We start from the raw sequence: 22,969 nt of genomic DNA, 5'->3' as shown, positions 1-22,969 counted from the left end.
ATACCTGAAGGGATATATATATATATATATATATATATATATATATATATATATATATATATATATAGGAACATACGAAGTACTTAAATTATGGAAAAGATGAGAAAGAGAAAGAGAAGGCTGTAAAGTCGTTCCGCCTCTAGCGTCTAATTAAGCATGTTAATTCATTTCCCCCGACTCACATCTTCATAGTGTTACCGAAGAGCTTATTCGCGGTTGCGAGGGCAAGGTTAAACGCATAGCTATGAATGCACGGTTGCATTACCTATGCCTACGTATCTAGATGTGCATACACAGCAGGACACATGGATATAGGAATAAAATCGGCGCGGCTTGCGTGCAATCTAAGCATTTAACGTGTCTCTAAGGTTAATTAATAAATATGAGATAAGAGAAAGGAGTTGATCTTGATGGAAATGAAAGAAAGAATAACGTAAAGCAAAGTTTTATACGTGAAAAAAAAAGAAATAAATGAAAGTATTTTATCTAGATCAAAAATGAATATTTGATTCATCTGTAGGTATACGAGTGCACGGTATATGATAACATTACTACTCGTTCAAATGATGTCCCAAATGTACGAAGATGAAGATAAATGTCACAATCAGCAAGGATGACAAAGAGAGACGTCGCGTCCATCGTTTCGTAATGGCGTCAATGGCACTTCCAAGCGTATATAAAGTTAAACATAAAATTGGCGTCGTTATAAGCCTTCTGTGCACCGAGTACGAAGCTGCTGCTCCTCGTTAGTTTCAAACTAATTAGACGACGAAGAGACACTCGTCTCTGAAACTTATGCGGACGAACGACGACAGATATCTTCGCGACTATATTTTTTGAGAGCTCTTGTGGGCGAATGTAACAATAGCCTTTTAAAATCGTAATTTCTGCTTCCGCGATATAGTCTCCCTGACGTCAATGATCGAAGCTCTACGTAAACGCCCGTGACTAACTAAATTTCATTTAAGCGATAATATCTTCTTATTCCAAGTTTTCGAAATACGAATTTTAACTTAATATTGTATCATTAAAACGTTTTGCTTTGATCGTCCTATTTTACGAAAAAATTATGTATATCTTATAATTCGGTAGATCGGATAAAATATTTAAATCGTTACAGAAAATATGATTTATAAATAACATTATAATTCATATAATTATAAATAAATAGAAAAACCGATATAATGTAGGAATGATGTTTATCAATCTGTACGGAACAATTTTCTTTATCGAATTATTTATATCAAACGGTTGACCTACATTCAATCGCATCGTATTAAATATGGTTCAAAGAAACTAACTCTTTTATAATGCGTCGTTATAACGATAGGATATTTCGTTTTTCATAGCACGATATAGGATATGAGCGTCTCGCCGGCAAAAGGTTGCCTTTTTGAAAAATCACGTAATTGGCGTCAAAAGAGTCCGATAACGCGAGCTTGGAGCCATGCCAAGTGATAAGGTGCTAGTAGAAAACGACCGAAATCGAACGAGTGGGAACGAGTAGTGAAGAGAAAAGAGGGAAGAGAGAAAGAGAGGGGGAAAGTAAGAGAAGCAGACAGAGGAAGAGGAAAAAGAAAAAGATAATGGAAAAAATGATAAAAAGGGAATGTCGTTTTGTGACGACCCGATGATCGTCGATGAATTTTTCACGATAAAGCGAAATCATTATTGTCGAATTAAATAAAAAAAAAAATTCGATTATTTGCTTCGCACAAAGACGGCTTTTTTCCTTTTTCTACTTCTTCTTCTTCTTCTTTTTTTTTCTTAACGTTTGGAAACATCTGGCATTATATTGTTTATGTAAGAATGATGCATTTTTCGAAAGGAAACAGTGAGAATACTATCGGTCGTCTCGAAAATGGGGTCACGTTGCGAAGCGAAGAAGAAAAACGTGAAATTCGATAACGACCCGAGAAATATAAATCTTAGAGGAGCTATGGAATCGCGGCATGAAAATTCGATGAGAGAAAGGCGACGATGCAACGAAGAGGCAGGCAGCCTTGCGAGAGATGGAACTTTCGCATCTGTGGAAGATGATTTTTAAAAAAAGAAGTTCCGTCTCGACTGAAACGGAAAAAAATTAGAATTGTATGGAATAGCGATCATCGGACTTTCATTTTTCTCGAATTTCTTTCGCATCGTAGTTACACTCTATCGTTGTTTCGAAACGTACGACAAATTTCGAGTCGACGCCTGTACTCGAATTAATTTTTCCGAATGAAAGAGCCCGATCTTCTTCGTCTTTTCTCTTCCTTTTCGAATAAAGAAAAAGGGAAAGAAAAAAAAGAAGTTTTTAAGTACTATCAGAAGCATTTTTCACTGTTTCTGTCCATTACGATCCATAAACACAAGCGACTACTCTTTCCTTCGGTCCCTCGTTTTGTCATGCACACAAGTTACGCTTCTATTCGAGATATACGACGGTAGGTTTTCCTCTTCCTCTTATCCTCGTCGAAACAACAGCAGTAAAACCACGGTTCGATCCTTTTCTCTCCACTAGCACTACCACCATCACCACTATCACCATTGGCACTAACCACTACCATTACCTATTCTCTCACATTCTACCTTGTACCTCTGTAAATGCGCCAAGATAAACTGCAAACTCTGAAATTCAGCATCTCGTGCCCCACCTCTTTGTATTTTCACCCTCGCGCTCGTGTCGCTGCATCCACGACGGTACAACACGTGGCACTGTGTGAATGTACGTTTCCATGTAACGTATAAGCAAAGCTAGATGAGTACATCTTATGAAGGTTAAGCAATAGAAACGGAAATAAGTGATATTGCTGTTTACAGAACGTTTATACAACATTCTCTAAGTATATCAGTACAGGGAATTCTTGATTGATCTTTCGAAAAAGAAAGAAGGAAGATATCGATCTAGTATACGAAAGATCGAAGATAATAAAAATAAATATTAATCATGTTACTCCAAAGGTTTCCCTTTGAACACTCTTTCTTAGAATTCCCAATCGCGTTCGAGAAAAAAAAACAAGTGCAAATACATTCCCCCATTACATCAAAACTTTTTATCGCGCGAGTTAACTGCTGGCTTACAACTTTTTCTTCTTCTTCTTCTTCTACTTGTTGTCCTTTTCCTTATACAGCCATTTGGCCTCTCACGTTCTACAACCAGTTCTATTTCTACTTCTATCCTAACCCCCGTAGCAGCTCTTCTTCTTCTTCTTGAAATTCTGCCAAGTTCTTCTACGAAAACGAAAAGCGTTATCATAAATTCGCGAGACCGATTCGGGTTATCCTACGTATGTGACGACAACGACAGCTGTCGCGGTAAGATTCCTCAGGTGGCAAGGTAAGTAGTAGTATCTCGCGGATGTGTGAAATTTCTCGATAGATACAAAGTAGAAGTCGGACGTGATAAATTACATCGCGCTGGCGTGCGTTAAATCACGAGTTTGTTCTAAAAATAAATCTATCGGACGTCACAATTGATCGCGCAGAGGGAACTCGTTCGCGCGTTTAAATCGTTCGATCGACTTTCGTGAACGAAACGAGAATATCGCGCTTCATAGCGCCATTTTTCGTCAGATTCGTGTCGAGCCGAGAACGTCGCGAGACTCTTGCCGGATCCTCGAGTATGGAATGGGAGACATTTCGGTGAGAGTATCTGTTCGCTTTCGAGCGAGGATAACTCCAAGTGGGCACGTTCGTTTTTCGACCCGAGGGCCAACTGGTTCGTGAGCTAAATTAAAAGCACGATTCGCTCGAAGGCACCCGTCTTCTCCCTTTGATCCATCGGCCGACGGAGTTTTCTCCCTCTCTCTCTCTCCCTCTCTTTGTCTCTCTCTATCTATCTCTCTCTCTCTCTCTCCCTCTATCACACTCTATCTCTGTCACTCTTTCTTCCGGCGGCTGTGCACGTGACGTTATTACGAAAATCCCTCGACTCGCGGAAAGCGGAAAATCGAAGTGCAATATTTCGACGTTATACGTCGCCGAAAACTCGAAGCGAACGTTGACTCGCGATTTTAATCGACTTTCGTATGGCTGCAAAATCGAAACGAGAAGCAAAATATATATATATATGTACATATACATACATATATATCTTACAAGACATATATATATATATATATACAGAGAGAGAGAGAGAGAGAAAGAGATAGAGATAGAGAGCGAGAACTAAGGTAAAACATTAAAAAAATATGAAACTATCTCAATATATTTTCTACGTCACACGGTTCATTTTGAAAAACGACAGAAAGAGTCAAAGGAGGATAACGTTTCGTCCGTCATCGAGACGCGCGTGTCGTAACGGTGACGTAAATAAAAGTTATTTCGACGTTGCTTCCGCTCGTTTCCGACGCAAGCTCCAAAAGTGCAGCCACTTCAATGATTATTATAAACTCGGCGTCTCCGATTTCAAAGCCTTCCCTATTACGAGATTTACTTCATCTTCTCTGAGAACGTGTCCGTTTACAAGCTGAGAGTTTCTTCTGTGATCGTTAACAAACGAAACATGGCTGGTAAGAAAAAGCCAGGACATTGCAGACTCGTCGAAAGAGAACCAACGCGATCTACACGTACGTATATATGTAACGTATATATATATATATGTATGTATATACGTAGTAGATAAGGATGCATGTACTCATCGGAAAGCATAATTTTACGAATGAAAAACGATCGTCCGGAAAAAGGATTATAGTGGATAAGGAAAAACGCGCTGGCTCTTACCTTCAAACGAACAACAAAGAAAATTTTCTCATTTTCTCGTGACTCGTTAATGTTTCGTGCCTTGGCAAAATACTACTTGTTCTTATTTTTTCTACTTTCGTTTTCTCTCTTATTCATTCATTCATTCTTTCTTTCTTTATTTCTCTATCTTCTCCGTCAGAAGAATCAACATTAAACTATATCACAGGTACCTCTATACGTACACCAATGTTTTAAAACAATACACGCGATAGGATAACGTCTACTTTTCGTGCAAAGCCCGTCGTAAAACGCGTCAAAATCAAGCAATCACAGCACTTTGATTCGGCACTCGTTTCAAACGACTCGTCACGTTGCACTCTTATTTATCGAAAATCCTTCAAAGAGCACTGTCGCGTTTTATCTCGAGGGCGATGAACTGAAATGCGTGAAATTTTCACTCTCGTCAATTTTTTCTTTTCTATCACGCGAAAACGACGATGTTTTCTCTCTCTCTCTCTCTCTCTCTCTCTCTCTCTCTTTCTCTCTCCTACGTAAGACGTAGAAACTTTAAATACGTACAAGCATTTCCGCGACGCTCCGTATACTCGATAGATGAACGTCGACATCAAATTGTCGTCTCGTTTCCTCTTCGACTTCGATCAGGATCTTCTAAGGTAATTGTCGGCTTGCGACTCGAACTTTTGAAGATACGCCAAGATAATCTTCGTTCGAGGCTATTCCACTTGGAGCCTGTTCCGTTCATTTCAATCATTCGATATCAAGAACGAATCAAAATCCCAAAGGCCCAAAGATATAATATAGTACGATATTTGCCCGCGTAACGGGACAAGTATAAATAGCTCCAGAAGAATTCACAGATTCGCACTTTTCTCACACATTAACAACACCGCAATCCAGGAGCGATGCTCTCGAGAGATCAGGATCGGCCGACCTCTTTCGAGCGACGACGATGACAACGATGACGACGACGACGACGATGACGACGACACGACGAGCGTGATACATCGACGACGAGCATCGTCGCGATGCTCGTCCCTGACCGACTCGATTATTTCGATTAATTCGAAAAAGAAAAGAGCACGCTCGTAATATCGTTCCCGACACGCACAGCGATCGCTGACTCAGGAAAGCATTGAACGAACGCGCGGACACGTTTCCTCTTTGATCCCCGAGGAATAAGAAAGGATCTCGTTTCCGCTTCGAACACCGCGAGAATACACCGTGGCCGAAAGGAGGTAAAGGTATCGGCAACAACCTGTTAATCATCCGACGTAGTCTCACGTGCACTGTCACGTTAAGGAAGACGACGAAGAGTAGATGGAGGAGGGGAAAGTGGAGGAAGAGAGGAGGAAGAGAAGGAGAAGGAGGAGGAGGGGAGAAGGAGGAGCGACCACCTGATTCTCACTCTCGTTAGGGCAGGCGCGTTCGCACGCTATTCTTCTCTTCCTCTTCCTCGATAGGAAAGGAATGGCACACCCGCGATTTCCGCGAAAACTACTCTCTCTCTCTCTTTCTCTTTCTCTCTCTTTCTCTCTCTCTCTCTCTCTCTCTCTCTCTCTCTCTCTCTCTCTCGCTCTTCGTCTGCGGAGGGGCGCGAGCGCGCGCGCGCGCTCCAGACGATTCGACAGCGGTCGAAAGTCGACGGCGCTCTAGCAGTGACGTTCCTCTCTCGCTTTCTCTCGGCCGCCGTTGGACGGTATTCGCAACGAGTAGGAGGGTAGGTGGTGGTGGTGGTGGTGGTGGTGGTGGCGTCGACGGTCGAACGGTCGGTCGGTCGGTCGGTCGGTCGTTCGGTCGGCCGGTTGTACGATCGGTCGGTCGGTCGGTTAGTGCAGGTGGTGGCGGTGGTAATAGTGCTAGTGGCGGTGGTGATAGTGGTGATGATAGTGGCGGCGGTGGTGGAGGTGGTAGTGGAGGTGGTGGTGGTGGTGGCGGCGCCGGCGGATGGATGTGCCAGAGTGCGGGCTTACGACGGAATGAGAGGAGGAAAACTCGGCTTAGGAGGCCACGGCACAGCGTGGCATCGCCGAGTCTGCGATGAGCGGAGAGAGTTGCGCGTTATCGACCCATCCGCGATGCTATATTCAACCGCCAGCGGCACGCCGCGCCGCATCGCTTGCTCGCTCTATATTCTTCTCTCTTTCTCTTTCGCTCTTTCTTTCTCTCGCTCTTTCCCTCTTTCTCTTTCTCTCTTTCTCTCTTTCTTTCTCAGCCTCTATCCTTTCTTTTTTCCTGGCTTACTCTTACGCTACCATCAAAACCGTCCTAGCACGCGCTTTTTCTCTTCTATCTAATCTCGTGCTCGAGATCCTTTCCTATTTCCTCTCCCGAAGGCTTGCCCTTTTTTATCGATCCACGCACAACCATCCTTTCCACTCTCTTTCTGTTTTTCCTCGATCGAAACGTGAAACCACGCGACACGAACCGATTCCACGTTTATACCTATTCCCGTGAAAAATCGTCGGGCGTCTAAATCGAATCGATTCTAATCGTACGCCAACAAACGAGCGATTCGAATATCTCTTCCTATCGATTATTCGTGATCGAATTGTCCAGCCGATTTTCCACGAACGATGTCGGGTCAACGACAGAGGTGCCACTCGAAAGTGGGAATGCGCGTTTTCGGGCGAAAACAAGCCGACAGAGAGAAAGAGAGAGAGAGAGAGAGAGAGAGAGAGAGAGAGAGAGAGAGAGAGAGAGAGAGAGAGAGAGAGAGAGAGAGACAGACAGACAGAGACAGAGAGACAGACAGGCAGAGAGAGAAAGAAAGAGAAAGAGGCAATGAGAGAACCGAAATTAAATTCGTCGGGCTTGAAATTCGTCGTCCGAAAGCAGCGCGCTATTAATTATATTAAATTATTTGCCGCGATTTTTTCTGTCCCGTACACGTACCGTAAATACTTGAAGATAATAGCTCATGCCCATTGTCCATGCGTAGTACATACTAGGTACGTGCGTTCACGCCACTTTGTTTTAATTTAGATGAATTCTCCCTTTTAACCCCTTGAAAACGACTTAAGAGAACAAGCTTGATAAAGGTTTTTCTTTTCATTTCGTTCTCGCCTATGCGAGAATAAAATCCTTCGATATTCGCAAGAAAAGTCGCTCGAATAATGGACGATGTGTACGTGTATCCCGTGACGTAACGGAAACGATAAAACGAACGCCGTGGGTCTTTGTTTAAAGTCGATATTTATAACCGTGCGAGGTACACCACTCTCCATCCTTTCCTTCTAATCGAATCCATTTACGTCCGTTGAACTTTCCTCGATAAGTAATTATCGATAAATCGTATTTCATCTATCCGCAGATTATGCGATGACTCGTCATAACGATTGCAGAAACTCGCATCCTTTGCTCTCGAATCATTGTTAAATCGGTGTATTACCAATGATAAACAATTTCACCGATTAATTATTACGCGTCGCCATAATTTACCATATTTCAAAAAGGATAAACGAACGTTGTTGAAAGCAAGCACACACGCGCATACATATTCCCATTTTTGTTATCATATACGTATACGAAAAAGAATTTTTCGAATTATTATCTGTGTCAACATTTATAAAATACCTCCGACAACAGGTAAAGAAAAAAGACTCTTAGGATATAGTAATAAAATAATAGAGAAAGAGAAACATAGAGAAGAATATCGAGTTAGAGAAACGTAATGAGGAAAATATATAAAGAAGAAAAAAGTCTCTTTGTATGGGATATCAAACGAATCTATGCAGCAATTTGATCTTCCTAAATGGTGTGGCACGTTTAAACGATTAATTGAAAATATCGAGAAAGGCCTGAGAGGCAGTAGGAAAAACAAAATTTGAAAATTTAACAGGAGACCAAAAAATGGGGCTGACACAGGTGGATAGTGGTTGAACGAGTAGCGAAAGCCGAGGATGATATTGACACAAGCTTCGGTTTAATGTCTCCGTGGCAAACATTGAATTTCCAACCCCTGCCTCTCGTGTCTTGTGCCGACTCCCCTCCCTATTACTCATCCCTTCCGGTCGACATCACCACCCACTATCACCTAGCTCCTCGTCAACATCGTGCATGAAATCGAATCTTCTTTCTTTCTCTCTCTTTCCCTTTGTCTCTCTCTCTCTCTCTCTCTCTCTCTCTCTTTTTCGTTCTTCACTCTCTTATACTCTCCCTTTTTGAATATAAAATAGTAACAATTGGAACTTACTATTGATATACTATGAGCATGAAATATGCTTTCGCGTTTTAGCAAATTTATTCGAAAATCTCTTTCTTAACTTCCGACTGTTGAACGATAATAATCGTCGATGGTACTAAGCCTATCTATTTATATATTTATTCGTGCATGCTCTTTCGATGGACACGTCCGACGCATAAATCGTTTCCGCGGTGGAGGCGTCCTATGGAATTTTGCATAAAATGCAACGGCTCGAGCTTCTCTTTGATCGGACGCGTTTCAAGCCGCGGTTCCGGACGAGCGATGACACCTCGATATCGAACGAGCTTCGTTTTCCACCGAGCGCAGTTTCAATGAACGGTCATTATCGAGGAGCTGAATCGTTTCGATGGCCGTTACTGAACTTTTGCAGTTTTCTATTATTCGTTCTAATTACGTGGCCGATATTGCGTTACCGTGTGCACCGATATTTCGGTTCCGCTGATATTCGATCGGTTTGTTAGCTAACAAGCCCATTTTAGGCCGATACGCGTAATTCATCGACGATGTAAATACATAGTAACATAATACGCTATTGTTATTAAAACAATACCGAAATTTACCTATTACGTTACAAGGAAGTAATTACCGACAGAACCCTGAAACGATATTCTCATTTTATTGTTGTGTTGGACAAAAGAAATGTATTCGGGACCTATGTAATTGACACGTTTACATGTATCAACTTATGTATATATAATATGTGTAACAAAATTTAATTACCCTGCATATATACGTGTGTGTGTATGTGTGTATATATCGTCCACAAACAAATATATCGACTTTTGAAAAAATATTAATTTTTGTTATCTGACTAACCATAACTTTATCGAATTTTATATTTTCCATTTTTATATTTCGTACGGATGTATGTATGATATATATATATATATATATATATATATATATATATATATATATATAAACGTATGAATGTATGGATGCAAATAAGCTTCGTAGATCCACAGTTCTATATCACATAGTAAAAATGCTTTAGTAGTATACAAGTATTTTAAGGTTTCTGCGTGAAGTGGCTTCGTAGTTTCATTGCGAATACAAACGCGAATGATTTGAACAAATGAGAAAAGAGTGGAAGAATCGTTACTTTAAAGTTTCATTTTACTTTTAACTCGAGTTAAATTATTTATAATATGTGCCAGGTTAAAAAAGAGAACAAACAAACGATTTAGAAAATAAAAATTTTACTTTTCCTTTTTCGAGTACGAAGCCTGATAGAATTTATAAGAATAATGAGAGAAGCGGAGAGAAAGAGAGAAAGAAAGAAAAAGAGAGAAAGAAAGAAAAAGAGAGAGAGAGAGAGAGAAAGAGAGAAAGAGAGAAAGTTTCGCGAAATGGTTAAAGGCTATAAAAAGAAAACGTACGAAGAGTGGCTCGCTTTGTTCTTTACCGTTTCTAAGAAGACGTCGCTTTGCGTTCCTTTTCGTTGTCATCCTCGTCGTCAGCTTCGTCGTCAATGCTTTCTATTTTCGATCGGCGCATTGCATAACCAGACTCGCGCGGAGAGGTAACAGACGGAGGAAGTGGAAGAACGAGATAGAACGAGAAGAGTAATTCGCACGCACGCGCTTAAGATTAAATACGTCTGCGTTCAATATACTCGAATCGTTTCGTAAAATTGAAATATCTCGTGTAAATCAATTGACGAATCGTTAATAGCTTACATCGATGATTATTGACGTAGAGAGATCATTGAATTGATTTAAGAGATCGTCATTAATCGCGACACTTTTATATTTCGATAACCATATCTAAAGAAAAAGAAAAAAAAAAGACAATAAAAAAATCAGAAAACCAACGTTTCGATTTAAATAACAATTTTAATTTACCGACTAATTATATTATAACTCTAATAAAATTATCGATTTGAACGGAAAGATACGTTATGAGAATCTTTCAGAATTCGCAAATATGACTAGTATTATTTTTTTTCCTTTTCCTTGTTTAATATAGTTAAAAACTAGCTATGGTTTCTTCTCAAGAAGACGGGCGCTTTATGAGACGGACTATAATCTTTATTACCATAACTTTACTCGGTCGTGGAAATAAAACGCGAAAGTTCATTATCATCTTGTGAGCCACTCCGTGGATATTAAAGTGCCTGTGATAAATCGATACGTCTCTGTGAAATACGAACTTTACAAACATTTGGAACTTCATTTAGTATCGTGTCTCCCGTTGGCTGGAATTTTAATTGATGCACTACCTGACGCTCTCATTTTATCACTATTATTAATTCTTACATATTATTTTATATGATTTATTTAATAAGTATGAAAATTGAGGTTATTTAAATATCGATTAAATACGATCGATCCTTTTTTCCCCCCTTTTATTAAATACACTTAGATGGAATTCGATAGAAATAGAAAAAGCCTTAAAAGAAAAGAAAAAGAAAGAAAACAGAGCGAAAAATCGTATTTCCAAAGAAGGTATACTCGTTTCCGTTAAACGTTAGACACATGCACGACGAGAGAAGAGTTTGCGAATAATTGCAGGTCGATCAGCATTATCGAACGACGTTAACGACCTATCGATTATACCCGAGCGAAAGACGAGTGGCAAGCATCGTTGCATTCGAGACGCGACTAAAGACGTTACGTGAAAGAGGAAAGAGGAGAAGAATAGAAGAAGGGGGAGGAAACAAGCGGATGCGCACACTCGCTCGAATTATATATGCAGGATATAATAAGCTGGCGGTCCTCGAGATATCGGCGAGTTATGGCTGCCCTAATGGCCTGTAGCGTTTGATTTACGGCGCGGAATCCGCGCTGCGGGAGTGGATGCATTTCCCTCGACCGGCTCCGTAATAAAGGCCGTCGCATCGTGCGCGCGAGCGCCTACCTTGCGCACATCCCTTGCAACGACAACTCACCCCCCTTTTTCCAGAACATCTGAGCCACCCTTAAAAACATATTACGCGGCTGCCGCGGATTTGAAAAAGCGATTTTATTTCCGCTCTCTTCTACCTTGATCATTTGTAATTCTCCTTCTCTTCGAACGAATTTCTTCTCTCTCTCTCTCTCTCTCTCTCTCTATCTTTTCTTGTTTTTATTTATCTCAAGAAACTCCATCTCTCTCACAAAAATGCCATCGTTCTAACTATTTATAAAACAATAAAATGAGTATATAATGATCAACGATGGGACTAGAAATTAATCACGAAATTCTTTTTTCACGCTACCAATCAAACCCGTTCTCCATAAACGCATAGTCATCCTCGTTGGTATGCATCGATCGATCGGCAACAGGAAGCGACTAATAATCGTTATCGGTATGCGTACAACACATGTATCCCTCCCTCTTTCTCTCTCTCTCTCTCTCTCTCTCTCTCTCTCTCTCTCTCTCTTCTGTATCTCTCCCTCTCTCCTATTTGCCATTTGCGAATTAATGCGAAACTACGATACTGCATTTCGCGATAGACTCGACGACGCGTCGAGTTTGCTCGTAGGATGCTTGAAAGGTATACGTACATCTTACATACATACCTTTATATACGTGTATGCGTCTCTGATAACGTGGATTGTGAGAATCGATCGGACGCCACCACCTTACGAACTCACTTTCGTTCTACGTTACAAGATTCAACCTGACGTGTAAACGTCTGTCAATCAACGGGTTGTCTATTTATATTTCGTTACTGTATCATTTCCTTTTGCTTCGCGAAAAAGATCATTTCTCCGGATAGGATAATAAATTAAATATGAAAAATATATTATCGATAACAACTCAGAGTAAATTACAAATACATGAATTTCCATGTAATCGAGAGAAGACAGCCGGGTATTTCTTTTCCGTTGTTCGAAATAAGTTAATGAATTCGTAATTGGTATATGTAAATATAATTTGTCTCTTAGATCTGAGTTTATATTACAAAAGAGAATTTTATAACAAGGTTGAACGATAATAATCCATTTCTTTAGCTTGCGTTCATTTTAACAATCAAAAATTCTTTATTCCTTTATTTCATTTGGCTCGTAGAAGTTTTTTTCTCTTAAGGAGACTACTTTTGCCGAGGTATCCTATATTTTTTACAAACGGTGATACAAAACATAATCTAAAGAAGCTATCGCGTATAGAAGAATATAAGCGTGTCCATGTTTTCAGAAAAATGGCAATAACGTAAACCAATCGAACTTTAGTTTAAAACGAAAGGAAATCTATTTTCTATGTCTTCCACTTCTTCATCGATGACAAAAGGGGTGCACTGTACGTTTTCAAGTCTACTCTTTAGAATTTAATATAATAACTAATATCATCGGAGATCCCAACCATTCAAACAGTTTCAACCATGTTTCGATTTTTTCTCGTGCAAGCTCGCACGCGAGTATAAATCCAAAGGATTCACTGATTACACACTGTCGACAACGACAAACACAGGAGAACAAAAAGGGTAGAGAGTTATACGAAAAGGAAAAAAAAAATCGATGATACGAACAACGGATGGAAAATAACATAGTCGCCGAGGAAATCGTTGGCCGAGAACACGTTGGCTAATTACGAGGGAGTCCGTAATCAATGAAGTAACAATGGCCCATAGAGAACGCGCGATCTCTACTGTCTTTGTTTATTCTTTTTTATTCTTCCTTTCTGATCCATGAGAAATTGTAGAGACGTTTCTATTATAAGATTCTGTAAGTGAACGTCGTATCTACAGACGAAGATAATCCGATATTCCGTTAAGTACTAACCGAATTCTATCTCTTGTACGATACAAAAGGAGTCGTGGCCTTTCGTTTCGAGATGTTATGCGGAAAGGAAAAAATGTAAGGAAGAGAAAAGAAGAAAGGACGAAGAAAGAGTATGAGAAAAAAAGAGAGAATATACGATGCCCTTTATTAGACGCCAACGACGACGACGACGACGACGACGACGACGACGAAGGTGAACAGAGAAGGCAGAGAAGCATAGCCGATTCCGAACTAGCCGAATAGCTCGCCAGAATAGGTCCACCCTAGCATTATCTTCTGTAAGTGGGTTAATTCTTCTCTCCTGGTCTTGCTTTGTTTCCGCGTACCAGTATAGTCAGCGAACGACCTTCGCTTTCCTTCTCTGACACCTCTAATTCCCTCTACCCTCACCCTTCTTACTATCCTCTAAGTCCTCCTTCTCTAGACGCTCGGAATATAATATATTATCTGCAGTTTAATTGCACTTTTATTGTCCAGAAGTCAGAGTGGATTAATCCCGTTCTATCTTGAGACGCATATCTTCGAAACGGTCCAGTTTTCCTACTAACGAGCAAGCAATTTTACTTGCTCTCGATAGAGCCATTTTTTCCCAATTCCTCGCTATGTCATTTAGTTCGATTCTACTCCATTAACCAGACGCTATCTTGACACTTAGACGGCATTTCAACATTATCGGTAACGTCGGCTATGGATAATTTAGAACTCCTACTTCGCGGTAGCACGTTTATTGAACGTTTCTGAAAGTACAGCAGCGTGGCGTGAACCCGTCGACTACTACTCGCCGTACCGCGGCAACTTCATTTGATCTCTTTGTTTCCACTGTTTCTCCGTCCACGCTAATTATCGCACTCCCGACTAACGATCGCTTGAAAGCGAACCTGACTCAATAACGTCGCTGCCAATGTTTACGATCGCCGTTTCTCTGACGTTGTCAGCGAAATAGCGGCTTCCCGTCGTGCGACTCTAATAGCATATTTAACAGTCCCGTTACGGTTCGCGTGTTTATCGCGTCAAAGAAAACAATTTTCGTTCCTAGTTATTCGATAGAAATATGAAAATTTGAAAAATATTTGATAAATTATTCGAATGTTTCGATGGTACGTCAAAATGTCTACGAGCGAGTGATTAAAATTTTTTCCAAAATTCCTCTACTGCACGAACTCGCAGCAAAAATTTATCGTATCTCAACGACGCGGACGTTACAACTTCTAGCTTTTATCGATCGATATTCGGACGTTATCGCTTATAATGTGGATGCATATCTGTGTATATGCGAGTGAGATAAACCGGAGAGAACGGTTAGATGACTGAGACCGACTGACTGGATATATGCAAGTGCGAATGCGAGAGCATTGGGCGTTCTGGAAATTGGCGGCCGTTATGATCTCACCTATAATATTTCCATTCAAATCGCGCGCCATTTTTACGGCAGACTCAAGTATCTACAAAAGAGAACGAATAAGATCGTGGAAATTAGTATTCTTCGAGAACTCGAGCGAGGCAGAATAAAAAGTGTCATAATCCGTAAAGATCGTTTTTTCGTATTAATAAAATCTATTGTTAAATCTACGATAATAAAACGAAAAAAGTTGCAATTATCCTATACGAAAGATCAACGTCTACGAAAAACCGTTGTCCTCGAAACTTGGAATTAATAAAATGATCTTTTTATTATAGAATTAAAACATATACAAAACATTGAAAGAAAAAGTACGTATAGTTTTGGCGAAGCACGAGAGAACTTTCCTGGCGACACAGCGAACAAGTTATTGCAGCTTTTTCCGTAGAAAACTCGAATAAGAAGTATTCTTCGTGAATGCTTGACAATAGGTTCGCGACATTAAATAAAGAAAAGAAGTATTCAAAAAGACGATTCATCTGTCACGTTCTCGAACAAATTTCTAACATCTCGCGAAATAGTTCAGGGTAAGTTTTCACACGGAATTCGGGTACGAGCGGAAAGTATTCTTTGAAAGAGTAATCAATATCGTACCAAATTTTACGTGTCATGTTAGGTCCGCACGCATACAACCGAGAAAGTAGTAAAATCGCCTGTATTATCAGCGAATAAACGAAAATTGAAAAACGTTAAATGTGTGTACGCGTACTCGTACGCGCGATAAAACGCGCAAGCGCGTTCACTACATAGGTACTGTCTACTATACATCGACGTTACTTACGTTGGTATTCGTGGTGAACGCATTACACTCCTACGCATTATACTCTTACTATCATGCCGACCCGAGCAGTTTCAATATAGATACATAAAGGTAGAAAATCCTTGTCGAATTGCACGGACGGCCATTGTTGGTAGCTCACACAAAGGAACGGCCAATGAAATTCTGAAAGCTCAGAAACCCTTCCCTTTCCAATGGAAGGGTAAAATCGAAGGACGTAAGTTTTCTACCCTTTCAGTTCTACCAGTTTCACGACTTTAGCGATTACGTCTGCAGGGAGAAACGTATGACGGTTAAAGACATTCGACCTTCTATCACTATGAACTCTTCTTTATCTCTTTACGATCGATTTTATTTTCAGCTTGAAAACTTGATTAATACTTTTTAAGAACGCGCTCGAGAAAGAATGAGAAAGAAACGTGAACCGGTATAATTTCTTTCGTTTTGTGATATCCAGTTCGATTCAATCCCACGAGATCAAGTATTGGATTTGGGATATCACTTAAAAAGACAATTAAAGATCGTCGTTTCGTAAGAAGAAGAGATTTATTTCGATCGTTGCGATCGTAATGCACTTGCCTTTGGAATACGTTTTATACAATTTAGGCTATACAGATTGACCAATCAAAGAAAATCAAAAGAGAGAGAGAGAGAGAGACTAATGTCTAAAGATTTATAAATTCAAAGCTCGTTTTTTGGATATGACGCGAATTTAAAAATATTGCAGAAGATTCACAAGGTAAAATATAAAAGACGTGTATAACAACCACCCCTTCTCTCGAATAATTCAATTGAAAATATTATCTTATTTCAGGCAATATATTTATTACGTTATTAATTTGTCGATCTAGTCCTAGTTGTTATTGAATTGCTTAACATTCGTCTGATATTCGTTAAATTTGTATCAATAGATTTGTCGATGCATATCATGAGAATAATGTTATGTTTAGTAAAAGTTTTTTTTTTATTATTATTGCATTATTTATTATCTAGACTCTGTTAACATGCATATGATTATTGTATCATGCATATGAGTGTTGTAAATGCAAGGATATGTCAATTTAAAGAAAAGCTTGTATGTGAGATAGAGAAGAGATATTAAATTATGTGTCTGCCGAATTTTGTTGCTATATTTATGTAATTTTCAGTTCGTTTGTGATGATCTACTGTCTCGGCTTTTTAAATCAAATCTAAACGCTTATATAATGTATGTGAATTCAATTTATCAATTTTTGGGATATTCAATTCCTCCAATCTAATATTATTTAATAAATAGGCTTGATGTAAAAGCGTGAAAATATAATTTAGAAGATCTGTTACAATCTTATGTATTAATACTACTTCAAAATCTGTGATAATTATGCAATTTGATTCTAAATGGAAAATGCTTGGTCCAGTCAATGTTTCAAAAGTTGAAGTTTGTCCTCAAAGTATCTGAATTTGTTCATTTTTACGTGAAATAATTACCTGATATCAATTTGATAAATATAAAAAATATTACATTATTCCTACGAAGAATATCGCATCTTTAAATGTATTCGTAATAATATTCTGCAATAATAATTTGTGCCAACTAATTTATTTTTTTCCCTACCCTTATCTTTTATACCATTTCAAAAAAAGTTGCGAATTTATTATATCAAGTGATATAATTCCTTGCATACTGTCTAGTTCATAATGTCTGTCTTAAGTTAGCAACTAAAAATTTCTGATTATATTATATCAAATTTGAAAATACTCCTATCTAATAGATTATCTTTTTTTACATTTTCTATTAGTCTTACTTTCAATTTTATTTTTATAATTTTCTATTAATTTATCATTTTTACTTGAAACTACCTTCAATATTCAAAGCTGATTTTTAAATAATTCTGGGTTACGTCTATTATCATCGTGAACTAAATTTATCTCTCGATTATATTCAGTGTCCGCTACGCTCATTGTTCCAAAGAAAATTTTGCTAATAACTCCTATAAAGTTGAATACGCCAAGCGTATGACCAAGTTAGTTGAAAAAACTTACTAATGATCCATTTTGGCTTGCAGCAGTCATCTCTTTAACTTTTTTGTCCAAATTCCATATGTCCACGAATATCTTCCTCGATGTAAGCTTCTTGCCAGATTAGATCCTTCAAGTGGCAGTTAAATTACAAACTTTCATTGCTCTATGTATTTAGAACTTCAGTTGATCCAAAGACTTCAGATAGAAAATCGATAGATTCTCGAATTCGCAGATATTTTATGGTAACTCATCCTTGTTTGTAGCAAGTACATAAGAGCCCAGTTATATTTAGATTTACAAATTTACATCGGTTTTTACGAATTAACATAATTATGTTAATTCTATGATTTTCCGTATTAAAATGTTTGTTTCAGAAAATATTCCACGAACATTGGAGGAATATAGTGGAATTTATCTGAATTCTTCTTTGCATGATCTTTAATAAATTGTATCCTGCTTTGTCGTGGGATCGTTGCAAAACAACGACTATTCAAATAAATTCAAGGGTATTCCGTGTCCAAATGTGTTGCATATCTTCGGAAATACAGGTTTTCGCTCGAGAGTATACAAAATGACCTTCTTTATTCTTCTTTCTTCGATAGTGATTTTATCAGTATGTTCTGTTCCTTCTTGTAAGCATATCGGCGTGTAGTTTTTTGTTCCATACGATAGCATCGGTATTTCAAAAATTTGTATGTTTCCTTTTAACTGCTGAATTGTTAAAACAGGATTACGCGAAAAAGCGTCTGGGTTTTAACGAGTTCTTTTTATATTTTATTTCATATTCATATTTTTCCAATCCGTTTCGCCATCGCATAAATCGTGATATGGATCTTTATTGTTGTATAATCATTCCAGAGATTTATGATCGGTAATTGTGCTGAACTTTTTACCGTATAAGTAGATAAGCTCGGTAGTGCTTTATGGCCTGTACAATTACAATGAAAATTTTTTCAGTTGTTGAATAATCGCGTTCGGTGGAATTCAAGGTTCTGCTAGTATACGATACAGTCATCTTGAAGTAAGTAAGTAAGCATGTATCATTTCGTTGCAAACATCTGTTGTTAAAATGAACTTTTTATCGAAATTCAGAAACTGGAATAACACTGTCTCATTAGTTAATACTTTTTCCAATTACGAAAAAAATATTTATTATTTTGATTCGAATTCAAAAGGAATCGTTTTGATTAAATATGGGTCGAATTATCGTTCTCTTTTAGATAATCCTTTTATAAATTTCCAGTAATAATCCATTTTGGTGACAACCATTTTATAAATTTCCGGTGATAACCTATTTTGGTGATAAACCTTTTATAAATTTATCAATTTATAAATTTATAAAAAATCGTTTTATAAAATTAATAAATTTTATAAATTTAAAATCCTAAAAATTGTTTTATTCGCTTCTGCAAGAAGCGCGTGGTTCTGCAAAATTTTATACAGTTTTTAATTTCTCCAGATTAAAAAGCTGTGATGACGTTCTAAATATTTTAATTTTAATTTCAAGTATTCATATTTGTTAGGTTGTAATTTTAAAACATGTTTATGGAATTAAGCAATTAAATTAAACGCGGTTAACTTCTAGTAATCATTTATATATATATATATATCTTCTACGTTATTATATTCTAATAAAAATATAACAAATTATCAAAAGTGAGATATTAAACAAGAAGATATATGCATGATTGCAATACGTGAAAATTTTGCAGAGCTCGATATATAGATTGATAAAACGTGGCTGGAACATATGAAAATTTTATGAAGTTCACTATATAATATATATGGATTGCAAGAACGTGGTTGGAACGGTGTAATCACGACTCCGGTTGGAATATCATACTGTTAGTTACATGATGTACTGATAATCTGGTAGTCGTAAAAAGAGCATCGATACACGAAAAATATCGATTATGAATACGAAGAGTAAAAGAGAGATGATAAAGTAACATTCTAGTAATTATCGGACATATTGAGGAAAAAGAGAAATAAACTAATTAAATCTTCAAATGAATAACTGATATCAATAATATTAAAGTAAAATAACAACGATGATCAATACGAAGAGAAGTGTTGATGAAGTAGCGACAGAAATACAGTTATAATCAATACAAAGAGGAGCAAAATGTGGTCGAAGATGAACAAACGGTAATAAGTATAACTGATACAAATATATGTTTTCTTACATTCCCAATAACCGCATGACATTTTGGAAATATAAATGAAATATTAACGATATTCGACCCGATTAAAAGAGATCTTGATATTGAAAGATAGATTGAAAAAATTCACGAGTATGTATCTCTGTATACGTGAAACGATACAGTATTCAAGAATTATGAATTGGTCAAATTAAGAGAAGTGGCAAGGAAAAATAGTTTTCTCTTCAAGCTGATGTCAATAGACAGGATCTTATTCAAGAAGATCTTTCCCATTGAAGGAAAGTCCGATGAGGAAACGGTTAGTTGGACAAGAAAATAATAGAAAGACAGGACAAAACGTAACAATTATTACGAAAGGCTAATCATTGTCAAAAGCAGGCATATCAGATTTGAAAACAGTGAAATAGATAATTGAGAGGCTAAGAATCATAAACGGGGACTATTTGAGACTTCTCTTAAGGTATGTAAAACCTAGTCAATTGCTACTCGATTTCAAAAATGCTAAACATTTCCTACGCGAGACTATTAACCGCATCGTAAAAAAGAAAGTAAAACATATGGAAATAGGAATGGCATAATAATGACGTGCTTCAATCGTAAAGAAGATAGTGATACCACTAATGAGTGTACAAAATGAAAATTAACATATGTTTTAAAGGAAATTAAATAGTCATTATGTGAAGAACTGAAGAACGAGAATAATGAGAACAGTAAGAGTAAGAGCGATAGTTTCCTGCGATATAAATGCAACTATATCAAGTCAAGTCCTATGCATTGAATCAAAACGAAAGCACATACTTACACATACAATGTTTAAATTAATAACATTCGCATCATTATCGGATTTATGTTGATCTTTGAAGCTCATAGCGTAACGCTAAGGCAGGATATTTTAATTTCGAAAAATTAACAGGCTACAGAAACAGATGTGTTATACAAATGGGAATGTTGACTGCAAATTTCACTATTGATGAAATCAAAGCAAAAGTGAAGATCCGTGTCGCTTCGATGAAATATCAAAGCATTCCTTTGATCATGGGATATCCTTAGACTGAGCAGGAGCATATTGAAATCGCGAATCGAGCAAATAAATTATTAATAAGAAAATCTGAGCACAGACAGAATTATGTACCGATGGGGAATCTACAAAAACATTAATTTGGGCAAAAGATATAATAGTAATTCTCAATAAATTATTTGGATTGCATAATAATATGTATCGAAATGCATCATTAGGATTTTTGTGTTAAAATTGGAATATACTCGAGGACGATTGAGGAATGGGTCGTAAAGATACACTTTTTAAAAAACTTTGATTGTTTCTATATATAAAAGTAATCTTTTTTTATAAATTGGTACAAACATTGAGTTAATAAATATCTGATTTTTGGAAAAAGAACATATGACTGTTTAAATTTATATTTGGATCCAGTAAATCAGAAAAATTAGAAAAGATTTAAAGTCACTATTCAGTCTTTCCTATTTATATCCTTCTCTAATGGTACATCTTGCAGTGATATATTGTCAGTATGGATTTTTTTACGATATGAATGTATAAAAAATAATAAATATAATTGATACGTATAATAATTAGTATATAAATTTGATACAAAAAATAAAATTTTATCGAATATTTTGAAAAAATAATGATTAGTAAATATTTATATATATATATATATATTATTATTATTAAATATATCCACTAATTATTATTTTCATAGAAATGAAAACATATTTTCATTTATATAGAAGTAATATATAAGTATATATTCATTAATTATTATTTTTGATAAAATGATTGCTTATTTTTGTCATAAAATTATCTGTCCACAGCTCATTAAAATATCCGAATGAGTTACAATAGCTTCTTCGTGTGAGCATCGCGAAACACGTTCCCTTGCGTTTGGAATGGATCAGGAAATCTGAGCATCAGTTTACGCATACAAACAAGCAGGCAATCATCTACTTCAGAGAAACAAACACACATCACTCAAGCGTGTATATGAAAATTAGTAGTTGAGGTACGAGCTTCTTCTCTTTTGCCGCAGATTTCTAGGGACGCCACTATACGAAACTTATTTTTGACGAAAAATGTCGAAACAGCGATTACGCCAACACTGAGTCCAGGCATAATTCTTGACCGATTTTGATGAATAAGGTCTTATTTTAAAGAAAAAAACGAGAACATGATTTTTCCGAATTCTAAAAAAAGATTTATTTTTATGCATAAAAAAAATGAAAAAACACCAATTCTTTTACACGATCTTAAAAAAAAGAAAACAGTTTTTTAAAAAAATCAAGAAAGTTATTTTCTCACTTAAATCTTTATCTTTAAAATGAGGCTTTGTTCGTCGAAAATCGATCAAGAATTAAGCCTGGACTCATTGTTGTTGTAAACCATTATAAAATCAGAGGTGATGAACAGCCTTAACGAAATATTTGGAAAGTGAAGATTTGCAGTAGTACGAAAATAACTTATTTAGAAGTGAAGAAGAAGAAAACATTGATCAAGTGAAGAAGACAAATAAAGAAAGTGATAGCAATAGCAATAATAATTTAGAATATTATGTTTTTCGTTTCATGTGTTTCTTTTTTGTCGTTTTATAATTTTTGATAGAGTTGCTTGTCTTTGATAATAAATAATAAATGAATTTATTTTTCGATTTGAAGAAAAAGCGAAGAAAAAGTGCTTGTACTTTTATCAAAAATAATATTTTATTTGTAATAGTGCTGATGGCTGAGCTCATCCGTTATCAATAAAAAATTAAATTACTACGATAATAAAAAAAATCTGTAAGAGAATCTTTAAACAATTTATAGTTCTTCATATTATAATTAAAATTACAGAGGTCTATGAAAGTGAAAATTTTTAACATTTGTATCACACAATGGCATTTTCATAGAGTCTTTTATCCAATTTTTCAATTAATCCCAATTTAGTAACAATGGACGACAAAGGCATGACGATGATAACTGTGTTAAATATTATTGGCGAGTATCTCGCAATCAATGAAAGAACAACCATTACGCACG

The 22,969-nt window shown here is 36.9% G+C and overlaps 1 protein-coding gene across 6 annotated transcripts in view; it reads right to left on the bottom strand.

Annotated features, from left to right (window-relative positions):
* LOC127062484 (uncharacterized) overlaps nucleotides 1-22,969 on the bottom strand; it is a 313,355-nt gene that overhangs the window by 201,029 nt on the left and 89,357 nt on the right. The window contains exon 1 of one of the 6 annotated variants that reach the window (XM_050990890.1): nucleotides 5,245-9,751. The exons of 4 other annotated variants lie outside the window; for them this stretch is intronic. In XM_050990890.1, coding sequence (XP_050846847.1) covers nucleotides 5,245-5,250 — 6 coding nt within the window. In that variant the 5' untranslated portion in view covers nucleotides 5,251-9,751. Of the gene's footprint in view, nucleotides 1-5,244; nucleotides 9,752-22,969 lie in introns of those variants that run through there. One more of the 6 variants, XM_050990835.1, reaches the window with a different exon arrangement.

The sequence above is a fragment of the Vespula vulgaris genome, chromosome 1 (assembly GCF_905475345.1).
Source record: "Vespula vulgaris chromosome 1, iyVesVulg1.1, whole genome shotgun sequence".
Classification (NCBI taxonomy): Eukaryota; Metazoa; Arthropoda; class Insecta; order Hymenoptera; family Vespidae; genus Vespula; species Vespula vulgaris.
This window is presented reverse-complemented; position numbering and strand designations above follow the sequence as displayed.